Here is a 15,625-nt window from a genome sequence, read left to right as displayed (position 1 = left end):
CCTGAAAGTGAACCCTCGGAAGGTGACGGGCCCAGACGGGATCCCTGGTCGTGCACAGAGCCTGCGCGGACCAGCTGGCAGAGGTATTCGCGGACATCTTTAACCTGTCCCTACTCCACTCCGAGGTCCCCACCTGCTTCAAGAAGACCACCATCATACCAGCACCAAAGAAGAACCAGGCAACGTGCCTCAATGACTACCGACCAGTGGCCCTGACTCCAGTCGTAATGAAGTGCTTCGAGAGGTTGATCATGAAGCGCATCACCTCCATACTCCCAGAACGCCTTGATCCACTGCAATTTGCATACCGCTGCAACTGGTCCACACCAGATACCATTTCCCTGGCCCTACACTCATCCCTAGAGCATCTCGAAAACAAGGACTCCTACATCAGACTCCCATTTATTGACTACAGCTCCACCTTCAACACCATAATCCCAGCCAAGCTCGTATCAAAGCTCCAAAACCTAGGACTTGGCTCCCCACTCTGCAACTGGATCCTCGATTTTCTGACCAACAGACCACATGCAGTAAGAATGAACAACACCTCTTCCACAATAGTCCTCAATACCGGAGCCCCACAAAGCTGCGTACTTAACCCCCTACTCTACTCCCTGTACACACACGACTGCGTGGCAAAACTTGGTTCCAACTCCATCTACAAGTTTGCTGACGATACGACCATAGTGGGCCGGATCTCGAATAACAACGAGTCCGAATACAGGAGGGAGATAGAGAATCTAGTGGAGTGGTGCAGCGACAACAATCTCTCCCTCAATGCCAGCAAAGCTAAAGAGCTGGTAATTGACTTCAGGAAGCAAAGTACTGTACACACCCCTGTCAGCATCAACGGGGCCGAGGTGGAGATGGTTAGCATTTCAAATTCCTAGGGGTGCACATCTCCAAAAATCTGTCCTGGTCCACCCACGTCAACGCTACCACCAAGAAAGCACAACAGCGCCTGTACTTCCTCAGGAAACTAAGGAAATTCAGCATGTCCACATTCACCCTTACCAACGTTTACAGATGCACCATAGAAAGCATCCTATCGGGCTGCATGACAAGCCTGGTATGGCAACTGCTCGGCCCAGGACCGCAAGAAACTTCAGAGAGTCGTGAACACCGCCCAGTCCATCACACGAACCTGCCTCCCTTCCATTGACTCCATCTACACCTCCCGCTGCCTGGGGAAAGCGGGCAGCATAATCAAAGATCCCTCCCACCCGGTTTACTCACTCTTCCAACTTCTTCCATCGGGCAGGAGATACAGAGGTCTGAGAACACGCATGAACAGACTCAAAAACAGCTTCTTCCCCACTGTCACCAGACTCCTAAATGACCCTCTTATGGACTGACCTCGTTAACACTACACCCTGTATGCTTCATCCGATGCCAGTGCTTATGTAGTTACATTGTATATGTTGTGTTGCCCTATTCTGTATTTTCTTTTATTCCCTTTTCTTCTCATGTACTTAATGATCTGTTGAGCTGCTCGCAGAAAAATACTTTTCACTGTACCTCGGTACACGTGACAATAAACAAATCCAATCCAATCCAATCCAATGAGGAAGGAGCAGTGCTCCGTAAGCTTGTGATTTGAAACAAACCTGTTGGACTTTAGCCTGTAGTTGTAAGACTTCTTACTGTGCTCATCCCAGTCCAACGCCAGCATCTCCACATTAAAAATATATTGATAACGTTGATAATCCCTCTACTTTTTCTTGTGAAATTTATTATTATTTGTATGCTGCCCAATTATTTCAACCTATTTACGCTACATTTAATTGGGAAAACAGAAATTCAACAACTTTGCTATTTATTAAGGATAAAGACATTTTTTAACACTGAAAGAACATATAATGTTCTGCTTTTGTACCATTGGCTCAATTCCACATGCAAAAACTGATCTAGTTCAACAACGAGCATCATTAAAATCTTTTATATTTGGTGAATCAGACTTTAATTTTCAATCTGGCTAGTGTAAGCCAATCTTGGGTGTGCAATACATGACTGTGTGAAGATGTGATCGATATCCAGCTGATGCAGTGATACGCTTTTTAAAAAGACTGCCAAGTGCCTATTAAAAATACATTCCACCCTTTTCAGTATTTCCCAGCCATGGCAAGAAAGTTGGCTAATTTTCATCTCGAGCCATATTTTCAATGCTGTTCTGTCTTTTAGAGAATGGCAGCAGCAATGTAATGTTCATGTTGTCTCCCTTTTTCTTTTCAATGTTTATCGCTTGTTTTTGTAGCTGACCTCGGGACTTTTTGATAACCTAACCTGTGTATTAAAAAAAATCCAATTTCTATCAGTTTTTTCCCCCCCTCATAAGTAAAGCTGCTGCGGGCGGCACGGTAGCACAGTGGTTAGCACTGTTGCTTCACAGCGCCAGGGTCCCAGGTTCGATTCCCAGCTTGGGTCACTGTCTGTGCGGAGTCCTCCCCGTGTCTGCGTGTGTTTCCTCCGGATGCTCCGATTTCCTCCCACAATCCAAAGATGTGCAGGTTCGGTAGATTGGCCTTGCTAAATTGCCCTTGCTAAATTGCCCCTAATATCCAAAATGGTTTGGTGGGGGTTACTGGGTTACGGGGATAGGGTCAAGGTGTGGGCTTAAGTAGGGTGCTTTTTCCAAGGGCTCGATGGGCCGAATGGCCTCCTCCTGCACTGTAAATCTATGCTACTGTTGAAAAATGGCACAACAGACATGTAGCTCCAGCAGATATCCCAGTTTCCAGGTCAGTTTTGTTCCCCATGCAACACACACCCCTCCCTGAATTTGATTAGGTTTGCTTGATTCAAGCCAACTAGAATAATAATAGATTATCATAGAATTTACAGTGCAGAAGGAGGCCATTCAGCCCTTCGAGTCTGCACCGGCTCTTGGAAAGAGCACCCTACCCAAGGTCAACACCTCCACCCTATCCCCATAACCCAATAACCCCACCCAACACTAAGGGCAATTTATCATGGCCAATCCACCTAACCTGCACATCTTTGGACTGTGGGAGGAAACCGGAGCACCCGGAGGAAACCCACGCACACACGGGGAGAACGTGCAGACTCCGCACAGACAGTGACCCAAGCCGGAATCGAACCTGGGACCCTGGAGCTGTGAGACAATTGTGCTATCCACAATGCTACCGTACTGCCCTAAAATAAGATGTCCTCTAAAATCTTTCAGTGAGCTTGTGTCATTTTGTAATGAAATGAAAATGAAAATCGCTTATTGTCACGAGCAGGCTTCAAATGAAGTTACTGTGAAAAGCCCCTAGTCGCCACATTCCGGCGCCTGTTCGGGGAGGCTGTTACGGGAATTGAACCGTGCTGCTGGCCTGCCTTGGTCTGCTTTCAAAGCCAGCGATTTAGCCCTGTGCTAAACAGCCTCTTGAATGGTATGCAATTTGTAAGTTATTTAAAAACCTAATGGAAGAGATGTTTAGAGATTCTTATTGTGGTAAAACTATCCTTTATAAACGATAGAAATTAATGTACTGTTTCAATGCTAATAATATACCGATACTTTGCTTCCTAATGTCATCTTTAGGTTCACGTCTTCATGCAGCTGGAAGAGGATTTACTTGAAATTGTTTCGAAGTAAGTTTCTTGTTTTGAAATCACACTCCAGGACAACCTATTTTGGTTGTGGTCATATAGGTAACCCAGCAAACCTGATTGAGGTTTGCCTCATTTGACTTTTTAAACTCAGAGCTGCAATCCTGGTTTCCCAGTGAGTAAATGCTCGGCCCTGTTTAGGCTGTACAAATCAGAAAAATTCAAGATTCATTCTTTTTTTCTGTGCTCTAACTTGTCTCGGGTGCAGATTATTTATACAATAAACCACGATGGGAGCTTTTCTAATTTAGTCTTTTTGGCGCAAATATAAATTGCGTGTACCTTGATTCCATCAGTGCGATTATCCAGTGACTAGCTGATTCATACAGACTAGCAAGGTCCCTGCAGGTTTAATTGTGGTCTTCATTGGAGTTCATTGATCTCACCTACAGAACTCCATAGAATTCCTACACCGGAAGGAGGCCATTTGGTCCCTCGAGTCTGCATCGACCCTCTGAAAGAGCGCCTTACCTAGGCCTGCTCCCCAGCTCTATCCCCATAACCCCACCTAACCTGTGCATCCTTGGACATAAGGGGCAGTTTAGCATGGCCAATCCACATAACCTACATATCTTTGGATTATGGGAGGAAACCTGTGGAAACCCACAGACACAAGGAGAAAGTGCAAACTCCATACAGACTCGAGGCTGATTTGAACCTAGGCCCCTGACACTGCTGCCCAAAATCAAAGTGGAGAATGTGAGCATCGATCCCACTACCTCTCACATGCGAAGCAAGCACTCTACCACTTGAGCTACTCGCCGCCTGGGGACAGGGTTAGAGGTTCTAGCATGGGGGGGGGGGTTGAGAAAATCAGTCAAGGTTCCTCTTGCTTGCCATCTAGCAGCCCAACTACAATGTTTAAAAATATTTGTGTTAAAACTAATGTTGAAATTCAAGCTCCACAAAGGTTGAGAAGAGCCAAGGACCTGATGCAAAAACAGATACTCTGATTTCTAGAAAAGAATGAGATAGAGCACTACACTGACAAGACTGAAACCCAGGACGAGATGGAGATGAGCATATTCAGAGCTTGGATGGAACAAGGGATCAAAGTCCAGTTGAGGTGTACTGGGATGGTATTAATGGAATAGAATAAGATGCAGAATGTGTCAGTGAAAAGGAGGCTAGGCTGGAAGTGGTCTATAATTGACACATTTCTGTTGTGTACCTTGTTCAGGTGTATTAGAGATGGTAAAAGATCATCCAGAAATGGGAGCAGTGTTCGCAAGCAGGACAGACTTAATTGTATAAAGTGAGCGTTCTTGACGCAAGAGAAAATTGCACTTCCTTTAGCGAGCTTAAACCCTGGAGAATACACGGGAGCTTCATTTGAGGTTCAAGAGATGATGAGGACAAGAATAGGTTCCATCTTTACACTGACTAAAATTGGAGCCGTTAAAGGCAAGAATTATAGCTATTTATCAAAATTACAAGATGCACGAAGAAACTAATGCCTCTCAATTAAAAGCAATATATTCATGGCATTTATTTGAAGGATTGTATTTGAAAGATTACGCTGTTAAAGTCCCCATGGAGAAAAAGAGTTTTCCAATGAGCAACTCGAAGGGTCTTGTGACAAAATTTTATGGTTTAAGATTTTTTTATTGTAACAAACCCTGAATTCCATCTGTGAGGTTGACCTTGGTTCTTAAACCCCAAACCGGCAAAAGTTGTGTTAGCTTCTTTCTGAACTGAAAACCAACTCTGATAGGCAAGCATCCTGGTCTCTCCAATGTAGCTTCTCTGCTTTGCACACCCAGCAATACCTCTGTGTGAGACCGAATCTGTAGGTGTGAAAGCAACAAGAAGCGGTGTCTTCTGCATTGTGTTAAGGTGTTAAAACTGACACCTGACTTTCAATCAGGCTTAACTTGGCACGCTGTTCCCATGGCAACCAGATCACATGGGTTTGTTGCCAGGCAGAATTAGTATGAAATCGCATGGGCTTGTCTCTGGGCAGATCTGGTCGGAGGCTACATCCCACCCCCCTCCAAATTATTCCATTTAAGCAGATAAGCATGCATTTTAAATTAGTTAATGGCAGCAGTAAAATAACGGTGTCAGTAAAATCTAGGCTCAATTGAGGTAGGGAGAGGTTTTATGAGACCGAGCAGAATGATAGTTATGATCGAACCAAGATTGCAAAGGTTACAGATTATTCAGCCCATCCATGTCAGCAATCCTTTGAAACCTACGGTATCCTAGTCCCATCCTCAAACTATCTCAAATCAAGTTGTCATGATAATAGGTGATTGTGATTGTGGGCTCTAGTATTAGTTATTATAAGGTACACTCTGTATTACATATGGGGTCACCTGACTTGGGGATTAAAGGTCCGATAGCACATGTTAGAGATGGTCAGGATAAAGCTTCAGATGCATTGCAGATGTGTGCTCATGTTGGGGAAAATTTGTTATTGGTAAAGTTAGATTAGATGTCTGTCGGCGTGCATGATAAAAACAAGACATTGGCCAGAAGTAAACTAAGTGCAACAATGGAGGTTCAGGAACCACCGACAGAACTCTGTTTGGAGGGCAGTGGTTGAAGATGAACATCGCAGCAAAGGGCATGATAAAAAAAAACCAAAGGTGCAGTCTTCCATCTTTCTTCACATAGGAGGCAAAGAAGCCGGCGAAGTCTATAAACACATCCACATTTGAAAGTGATGAGAAACAAACTCCCTTGAAAGAAAAAAATGGAAAATTGGAAGATTCCTGCAGCCCTAAGAAAAACATTGCTTACAAAAGATTATTTTTTACGTGCATGCCAAGGCCCTGACAACATCATTCAGTACGTAACTGAGCTGAGAAAATAAGCTAAATTATGTCAATTTGGAGAGCTCGAAGAATCATTCATCCAAGGTGGAATAATTTGTGGAATTGCAAATGATTCTCTGAGAGAATGAATAGCTTTTGAGAGGAGTTGAACTCACAGTGGAGAAAGCAATAACTATCTGCAGAGCGGTGAGACAACAAAATACCAGATTAAACAGATGATGAACCACACATGGTCAAACAGTTCGATGCAGTTAAACAGCAACAGGGCCGACGGGAAAACAAATACATAGCCTGAAGGTAAAAAGAACAAAACCGCTGTGAAAATATTTAAGTGAAGTTAATGCGGAACAGAGCACTAATGTTGATGTTCCGCCTCTGGAAAGCAATGCAAGAATTGAGATAAACTAAATCACTTTGAGGTGTAAATCGAAGAAAATGCACATGATTGCAGATGATGACACAGAAACTGAAACTACACTTTTAATTGGTGCAGTAACAACAAAGTCAAAAAACAAATGAATGGAAAGTTGGTTTAAAAATTGCCAGCGTGGTAAATTTCCAGCATGACACAGGTGCTCAAGCAAATGTCATTCCGATAAAGCTGTTGTATCATAAAGAATAAAGAACAATACTGCACAGGAACAGGCCCTTCGGCCCTCCAAGCCTGTATCGGTCATGATACCACTCTTGGCCAAAACCCTCAGCACCTCCTAGTTCCATATCCCTCTATACCTATACTATCCGTGTATTTGTCGAGATGCCTTTTGAACGCAGTTGATGTATCTGCTTCCACAACCTCCCCTGGTAACGCGTTCCAGACATTCACCACCCTCTGCGTAAAAAAACCTGCCTCGCACATCTCCTCTAAACTTTGCCCCACGGACCTTAAACCTATGCTCCTTAGTGACTGAAACCTCCACCCTGGGAAAGAGTGCCTGCCCATCTACTCTATTCATGTCCCTCATAATTTTGTGGACCTCTATCAGGTCACCCCTCAACCTCTGTTGTTCTAATGAAAACAGTCCGAGTCTATTCAGCCTCTCCGAATAGCTAACACCCTCCAGACCAGGCAACATAAGCAAGATAAACAAAGGAAACAGCCAACTGAAACCAGTGAAGAGGTCTACTTCTACAGGTGGAATTGCTGTAGACCAATGCTCATTTAAAGCAAACTTGAAATAGTCTCAAGCACTTCCATTCATAATGGTGAAAACTGATGCGACCAACACACAGTCTCCAAATTAAAGCTTATGATAGAAATCAGTGGCTGGATATCGGGAGTTTGTGTAAAAGCATTTCAGACAAAGGAAGCCTGGAAGAAGAGGTGGAAAACCTGGAAATGGATTCCTTATCAAAACAGTGAAGAGGAAACTTTGTTTGACAGCATAGTTGGAAAACCTGGAGCGTGATTCTTAATGAAAACAGCTGGTTGAAAGCATTGCTTGAGAGAAGAATTTAAAGCTTCACATGTCCAGAAGAAGGTGCCAAAGCGAGTCGACTCTGCGAGCTTCCCTCACAGATCCACTTTTTACTTAACTTATACTCGTTCTAATCTTTTAAAGTTTAACATTGTATACCTTGTGTTGCCCTATTATGTATTTTCTTTTATTCCCTTTGCTTCCCATGTACTTAATGATCTGTTGAGCTGCTCGCAGAAAAATGATTTTCACGTGACAATAAGCTAATCCAATCCAATTTGAGAGTGGAGTTTGGAAGCACTCATGACGACTATCTGGGTGATTGTGAAGAAATCCATGGAAGATCGGTTGAGTGGAATTGGCCATTTGTTATCAGAGTGGGGTGTTATCTTTGAAAACTCTATACATATCTGAACCCAAGGGGGGGGGGGGGGAAGTAAAAGAATATTGTATTATAATCAAAATTTTCATGTGTTTTTTCTTTCTTATTGTTTAAAAACTAATTGGCAATCCTGTTGAAGTCAATATTTTCCTGCTCCTGGACTGTAGTAGAAAGATTCAACCATGCTCGTTAAGACAAAATAACAAGGCTTTATTTACGAAGAGACTGCATGCAGTAATGGCTGAAACTTGAGGTCAGAGAGCAGTTAGTACAACTGCTGATTCCTTCCCAAGTCCGTGCTTTCACGGAGAAACAGCTCCATATTGATATATTATCATTATCAGGATTGCGTGACTACAGCTTAGTCAGGAATTCGATCAGAAGTACAAACATAAGCAATATCATAAAACAGACCTAACCTTGCTGACCTTCTCGGGCTCTTTGTCGCATCACTCATACCATTATCTTGTCTTTGGAGGGAACATTAAAAGGTCGGAGGAGACTTATTCCTTCCTGATCTTATCTTGTCTTATTCATACGGCCCTGGGTTATGACGAGTTAGTCTTATCAGGAGTTGCCAAGGTCAGGCATTTTGGAATGGCTTGACCTTCTCTGATCTTATTCAGACTTCAAGTTATGCGGAGTCGGCCTTATCAGTCTTACAGGGGTCTGGAATGGTTAGGGCAGCATTTCTTACAGGGGTCTGGTGAACTGGAATGAGTAGGTCAGCTTTTCTTACATTGTATCAAACATTTTGACCAGTCTTCCCATTAACCAATTTTCCCATCATGCCATTACTTTATTCGTACCATATCACATTCCTGTGACTCAGTTCCTCCCCGTTTTGTTTAAAAAAAGGAAAAGTTATGATCTTTTGAACCATGGTTCCATTCTGGAATCTTCCCATCCAATAGTAACACTAACTGAGATTGTAACACAGGACTGGGAGTTGGCAGCACAGGGCGGCACGGTAGCACAGTGGTTAGCACTGCTGCCTCACAGCTCCAGGGTCCCAGGTTCAATTCCGGCCTCGGGTGACTGTGTGGAGTTTGCACTTTCTCCCCGTGTCTGCGTGGATTTCCTCCCACAGTCCAAAGATGTGCAGGTTAGGTGAATTGGCCATGATAAATTGCCCCTTAGTGTCCAAAAGGTTTGGTGGGGTTACGGGGATAGGTATGGGCTTTAAAGAGTGCTCTGTCCCAGGACTGGGGCAGACTCGATGGGCCGAATGACCACCTTCTGCACTGCAAATGCTAGGACTTTTATGACTGATTGGGTCATATGACCCCCCAGTGACTCTTCGTCTTCTCCTCCTCCCCCCCCCCCCTCCCCGGCTTAATGGGGCACGCTATCACAACTTTGAAGTGTTTTTACTTTGACAGCTGATTGTGGTTGTGGATTCCAGTATTAGATACTATACGGTACACCCCCTGTACTATATATGGAGTCACATGACCTGGGGATTGAATGTCCGATCGCGCATGTTAAAGACTTGTTGGGATAGGCTTCAGATGCATTGCAGATGTGGGTTCATGTGAGTAAAATATATTATCAATAAAGTTAGTTCAACAACAATGGTGCAGGTTGGCGTGCATCATACAAACAAGTCCTCTTTCATATCTGTCTTGAGTTTTCTTTTCTTTTGCCAGTTTGTATCATTGTTCACTTGCACGCCAGTTGTGGTTTAACTTGGAAAAGGTGCTCCGGGTGGAGTATTGGACCTAGCAGGAGTGAAAGTGAAGTTCCTGTGCCAGCTGAAATAACATCAGCTACTTCAACTGTAGCAGGGTCAGAAGAATGAAAACTGCAGTTGGGCTCAGGAAACATGGTAAACATATCTCAAAAGGCCATGTTTGCTGTCAAGTAAGGAAGTCCTGATACAGGTGCTACCTCATGTGATTTGTTGCAGTATAATCGAGAGGTTACAGGTTCCCAGTGGTGAGGAGACTGATGCAGTCAAACGTATGGATTGATATGCAAGAAGATTTAGAATAGTAACTGAGGCAATTCGTGAGTCGGTTTCTTTCAAGGTTTGCTGATCAGCTGATTCTATTTTAAAATAGCAAAAACTCAACATTAGGCGCCAGCCTAATCAAAAGGGGATGTTGAACTTGACAAAAAATGCTGGTGTCATGAGAATGGTGAGTCTGGGTCAGCCTCATAGTTGAGTGCTGACCAGCACTCTGGTAAGATTATGCACTTGCACAATGGCCCCTTTGGCGAGGTGCCAGGGCCTGCATGTTGGTCTTCAACCGTTAACTTAGCAAGGAGCCAGAAGAAAATTCCATGCAATGCAGGGGGAAATTGCTTTTGTGTTTAAATTCAGGAATTTGACTGCACTCTGCATTCAGTGATAATGCAACTGACTTCTGTTTTTCAGCAAAGCTGGTCAAAGATCTACGGTTAACAATGGAAATGGATCACTGTTGTTAGACATGGAGCAGAATGATCTCGACATGTTTTTGTCTGCTTGTAAATTTTTGGATACAGCCCTCTGTTTTCCCAATGAAGCGATGCCATTGTTCCAAATGTAAGTCTACAGAGTGGGATGTATGAATTCTCAACACCCTTGGGACTATCAAAAATGCTGCAAACTTTATTTTGTTTATGTGCACCATTCCCTTAATATTCCAGAGATTTCTTAATGTGCATTTGATCAGTATCAGAACTATAGAAATGTTACAGCATGGAAGGAGGCCATTCGGTCCATCTTGTCAATGCCAGCCCAAGGACCCCCAGGTGCCCTTTATAATCCCACCTTCCCGCACCCAGTCCACAACCCTGAAGCTTACAGCACTTAAGGTGCAGAACCAGGTATTTTTTTCCAGTACTTAGTACTGGAGTATTCTATTGTAGTTAGAGGGGGAAGTCCTGGTGGTGATCCTTTTGTTCGGAGCCCAATCTAGAAATATAATTTGTAAGTTGATAAAGGACAGTTATCTCCATCTCTGTTTCTCCAGGCTGACTTACCCAATGTTGAGTGGAGCCATGGATCCTGTTGTAGACTATTTTCTGGACTCCTGTCTGTGGATGCCTGCATTTCCCTGGTACCTCATCCAATTGGCCACTTTGCATGTTTGAGCCTTGGCAGTGGGTACTAACAGGCTATTCAACCGCAAGCATCATCACAGACAAGCCTGACCCCACCCTTTCTCCAGTGCTAAACACCAATGTTAATTCTTGGTGATATTGCCATTCTTAGTGACTTCGTTGTTCTCCATCAATGACCAGTGAACACTTACTGCTGAAGCTGGTGTTACTGCTGAGTTCGCTGCCTTAATGCCCTCTTCAGAGCAGTCTAAAATTTGACCTCTAATCACCTGTCCTCACTCCTTCATTCCTGCCAGTCTCCCACAAACAAGGTACTCCAATAATTTGTAATTTTGGTTATCTATAAACAGATATATAGGTTCAGACATAATACACATTTGGGGACTCAGAAATAAAGTTGATGTAGAAGTTCCGCAATGATCTTATTGAATGATGGAGCACACTCGAGGTTTTTATGGACTGCTCCTATTACTTTTGCATTTATTTGTTTGCTTCTCTATACCACATTTTCTACCTGTTTTTGCATTTTGGATCTCAATTTCTGAGGAAACAGTAGCTCTCAGAAAATTGGAGACAGAACCTCTCCACCCTCCCTCTCTCTCCGCCTCCCTCCCTCCCTCCCAGGTTGGTTGCAATTAAATCCCTAATTTTATGCCATAGTTCTATTTCCACACTGTTGACTGTTTTCTGCGTGGACCCAATCCCTTTTCACTGGATTGATTCCTTTTCACGGCAAGTTGTATCAATTTTGCCAAAGTAGATACTAAAAATCTTGCCGATTTTTGTTTTAGGTACAGGTGGGCTTTTGTTCCTGAGGTGGATGCTGAAGATTGCAACCCACAACTGGATGTTGTGGATGTGTTCCAGGCATATAAACCATATGCTGTACGGATTCTAGATATTCTGGATCAAAGAAATGGGGTAAATGTTCTTCCTCTTACTGTAACTCCTGCCGCTGACCGAAAGTGTAGCAAGAACAGTCAAGCCCGTGCATTCAACACTCTGGCCACTGCTGTATCTGCGCAACTGTTCCTGATGAGGTGGCAGAATGAATTATTACTATGTGAAATCTGGTTTACCGAAGCTGCCTATTTACATCACCATCAAATTGTATTAAATGCTGTGATTGGCAATTCATTTATTATTAAAGCTCTGCAATGTTATCAAGGCTAAATAAAAATGGTTGCATCTATAGAGGGATCAGACCGACTGCACAATACCAGTTAACTTGCCATAGTCCATAATAAAGCAGACCATGAAAATAAACAACAAATTCATTCATTCTTTTCCCAAACCTGTTGAGGCTTTGTGCAGGGAGCCCTTTGCCGCCCAGGTAGCTCAGTTGGATGTTAATCAGACTCTTATTCCCAGGGACATTGTTTTGAATCCTACATGAGTTAAACATTTCTTCAGGGGCGGTGCAGTGGTTAGCACTGCTGCCTCATGGTGCCGAGGTCCCAGGTTCGATCCCGGCTCTGGGTCACTGTCCGTGTGGAGTTTGCACATTCTCCCCGTGTTTGCGTGGGTTTTGCCCCCACAACCCAAAGATGTGCAGTGTAGGTGGATTGGCCATGCTAAATTGGCCCTTAATTGAAAAAAATGAATTGGGTACTCTAAATTTATTTTTTTTAAAAAGAAAAAAAACAATTCTTTAATTTTATTTCCGTTAAAAACCTTTTAAAACTAATTTTTACCAAATACGTTCTCCACAGTCTGAGTTCATTGGAAGTTGGGAATTTTATTTACTGAAATTTCCTGATTATATTTCTTTAGCGTTTATTAAATTGTCAGCAGCATATTTTCCAGAGAGAACAGTTGATAAATGGTGATGAAATGGGCACAGCTTGCAGTCGGTTAGGGACTTCACAGTACTGATAGTCTGTGTCAAGCCAGCTTAGTTTTCACGCAGCAGTTGACACTGACACCGCAGACTGGCATTGTGCATGTGCAGCAAGTGTTCTCCGTAGTGGTGTGCCACAAATAAACACCCCTTTCCCCTCAAAACTGGGTCAATATCGTGACTCATTTTTTGGGAGGCAAAAGCTTCAATTGTTTTTTGATCAATTGGATGTAGTCATGTAAAAGTCTTGATCTTTTTTTGAGCTTCCCTCCTTTGTGCAGCCATGAACTGAAGGCAATTTGCAGTCTGACTCTGCCCCAGTCATATCGGATTGCCTGTTCTAAATTTAAAGTAACGTAAGGAAAGCTATTAATTATTACACCTCAGTGACTAAAAGGAATTGGAGGCTTTTTCAAATTATTCGCCTTGGTTAGAGTTTTGGCTGAGCATTTCAGAATTAGTTTGAAAGGGTTAGGTCTTGCACCTTCAAGTCATTTTGAACCAGCTTTTTTGTGTCATTTTTCCAGGGAAGCGCATGTTTTCACCAATGTGCTTACTGCTGTTGGTGTCTTCATTTAATTTCTTTGTAGGTTTTGCCCAGCTACCTTTCCCTTTTTGTTACTGCAGCTCGCTTAATTTAGTTGGTGGTGCATGTTCAATGGTGAAAGCTATCCAGGGGCAACCAGTATGGTTGTCTGGAATTAGTGAGCAATGCTATTATAAATGGCCATGAAACTTTGTTCTCAATCAGTGATCATAATCCGTACTGTGCAAATTTTATTTGTCTGCAAATACAGAAAGTATGTCTCCCAGGCAGTGTTGGTATATCCACAGCGTGCTGTCTTATGGCAGGACTCCCAGTTTCTGCCTGAAAGTTCACCACAGTTGGTTGCCTCAGCTAGGTTTATTGGTGGAGGCAGGGTGCTTTTTCACAAGGAAGGGAATGAGTGCAGATCAGTTATATAGGCACCTCACTACTGGCATCCACAGGTTTGCGTTGCTTGGAAATTGTCTGCCTGTTTACTCTTATGTTCAGAAGATGATGTGTAATTGTGACAAAAGGGATATTTTCTCATTTAATGCAGGAAATTTACTGCCCAGAAGAAATCACACCCAGCGATGTGTATGAATTTCCTCTCTTGACCCGACAATCCGTGTCCAGCATACATACGCTTGCACACTTCTTCAGAATACTGAGCTGCATCTTCAAAACTCAACCAAATGGATCCCCTGGAGAACTAAATGCACGTGGTCTGAATGACCCAATCCCTCTAATTGAACCGGCCACGGATGGTGATGCCGTTTTACGAAGAATAGAAGAAAATATTGCACGTGACTTTTTGGAAATGGTGATAGAACTTTGAACTCCATAGAATATCTCTTGATTATGGCAGTAAAACTATCGTTGCCGACTGACTGAACTAAGTTGTTATGCAAGCTCCATACGAGAAGCTTTGTCCTTCTGGTGTCTTAACAGTCTTGTAGGAGCTGAGTCCCGACACAGTGAAGCATTTTTGAAACGTGAAATCTAGGAACTCCATTGTTTTTTGCACTGTCATTTTGAGTGGTTTGATTGTGGTGAAGGGCAGTATTAATTTCTGATGGCTTGGAATAAACTGGTGATGGTTCACCTACTGGGGCCAATCCAATCCTTTAATTATCCTGCATATACTGGAACAAGTCTAGTTTCTGTGCTGTTAAATACCACCAGTCAAATCCAGGGGCTGAGAGCACCTCTCATCAAGGCCAGCAGCAACCTTAGAGCTAACTTTTATTCTCTCCTGTTATGGGTCTTCTATTGGAAAAATGGGCTACCTGTAATGGAAAGTATTTGTATTAGTTTATCTAATACTAATAGCTGATGTAGCTTTTTCAGATATTGACTTGTGTGTATGTGTGTGTGTATATATAAATATAAACATAGTGTATAAATATCTATTTTCAGATGGCGCACTCCCTTTGTATCTAAATGACTCTAAAACTGCTTTAAAAAAATTACTCCGAACAGAAACCCCCCACGATTTATCCCAATGAGAATGTAAACTTAGTGTGAAGAAGGGAATGCTCTTATTGCTTTAACTGGATTGATCTTTATGTTTACAGCCTTATTTTCAATCTGCAAACTTAATACTGTGAATGTACACGCAAGTATAGAAACCTGGTCACTAAAATAAAATCCAGAACCTCAATACAGGATTACGGTATGAATGTTTTTTCTACCGCAGAGTTGTGCATACCCGGAGATAATCATATTGCATTTATGGGTTTAATTACCATCGTTGCCATGCATACTTTAATGCTTTCACAGTGTCCACACACATCCCTGTCCGTGTTGGGTTAATCTGTTCATTTGTAAAAGGTTAATTGTACCAATCTGCATGAAAACTGGAAGTTTGAATTTCTTTTGAAAAGTTAATAGCTGAAAGAATGACATGACAAGATTTCATATTTTGTGACATTTACTGTAACAAAAGACTAAAAGCTCTTGTGACTAAACACTATCTTGGTAGGAGACTCACTCTCTAAACAACAGGACAGA

The 15,625-nt window shown here is 42.8% G+C and overlaps 1 protein-coding gene across 3 annotated transcripts in view; it reads left to right on the top strand.

The window, feature by feature from the left end:
* Window positions 1–15,280, top strand: part of dop1b (DOP1 leucine zipper like protein B) — a 176,303-nt gene extending 161,023 nt beyond the window's left edge. For all 3 annotated transcript variants that reach the window (XM_072513343.1, XM_072513341.1, XM_072513342.1), the window contains exons 34-37: window positions 3,548–3,597; window positions 10,576–10,725; window positions 12,038–12,167; window positions 14,172–15,280. In XM_072513343.1, coding sequence (XP_072369444.1) covers window positions 3,548–3,597; window positions 10,576–10,725; window positions 12,038–12,167; window positions 14,172–14,450 — 609 coding nt within the window. In that variant the 3' untranslated portion in view covers window positions 14,451–15,280. The remainder of the gene's footprint in view (window positions 1–3,547; window positions 3,598–10,575; window positions 10,726–12,037; window positions 12,168–14,171) is intronic.
* The last annotated feature ends 345 nt before the right edge of the window (window positions 15,281–15,625 follow it).

The sequence above is a fragment of the Scyliorhinus torazame genome, chromosome 8 (genome assembly GCF_047496885.1).
Source record: "Scyliorhinus torazame isolate Kashiwa2021f chromosome 8, sScyTor2.1, whole genome shotgun sequence".
Taxonomy (NCBI): Eukaryota; Metazoa; Chordata; class Chondrichthyes; order Carcharhiniformes; family Scyliorhinidae; genus Scyliorhinus; species Scyliorhinus torazame.
The sequence above is the reverse complement of the archived record's forward strand: the minus strand, read 5'-3'. Positions and strand labels throughout refer to the sequence as shown.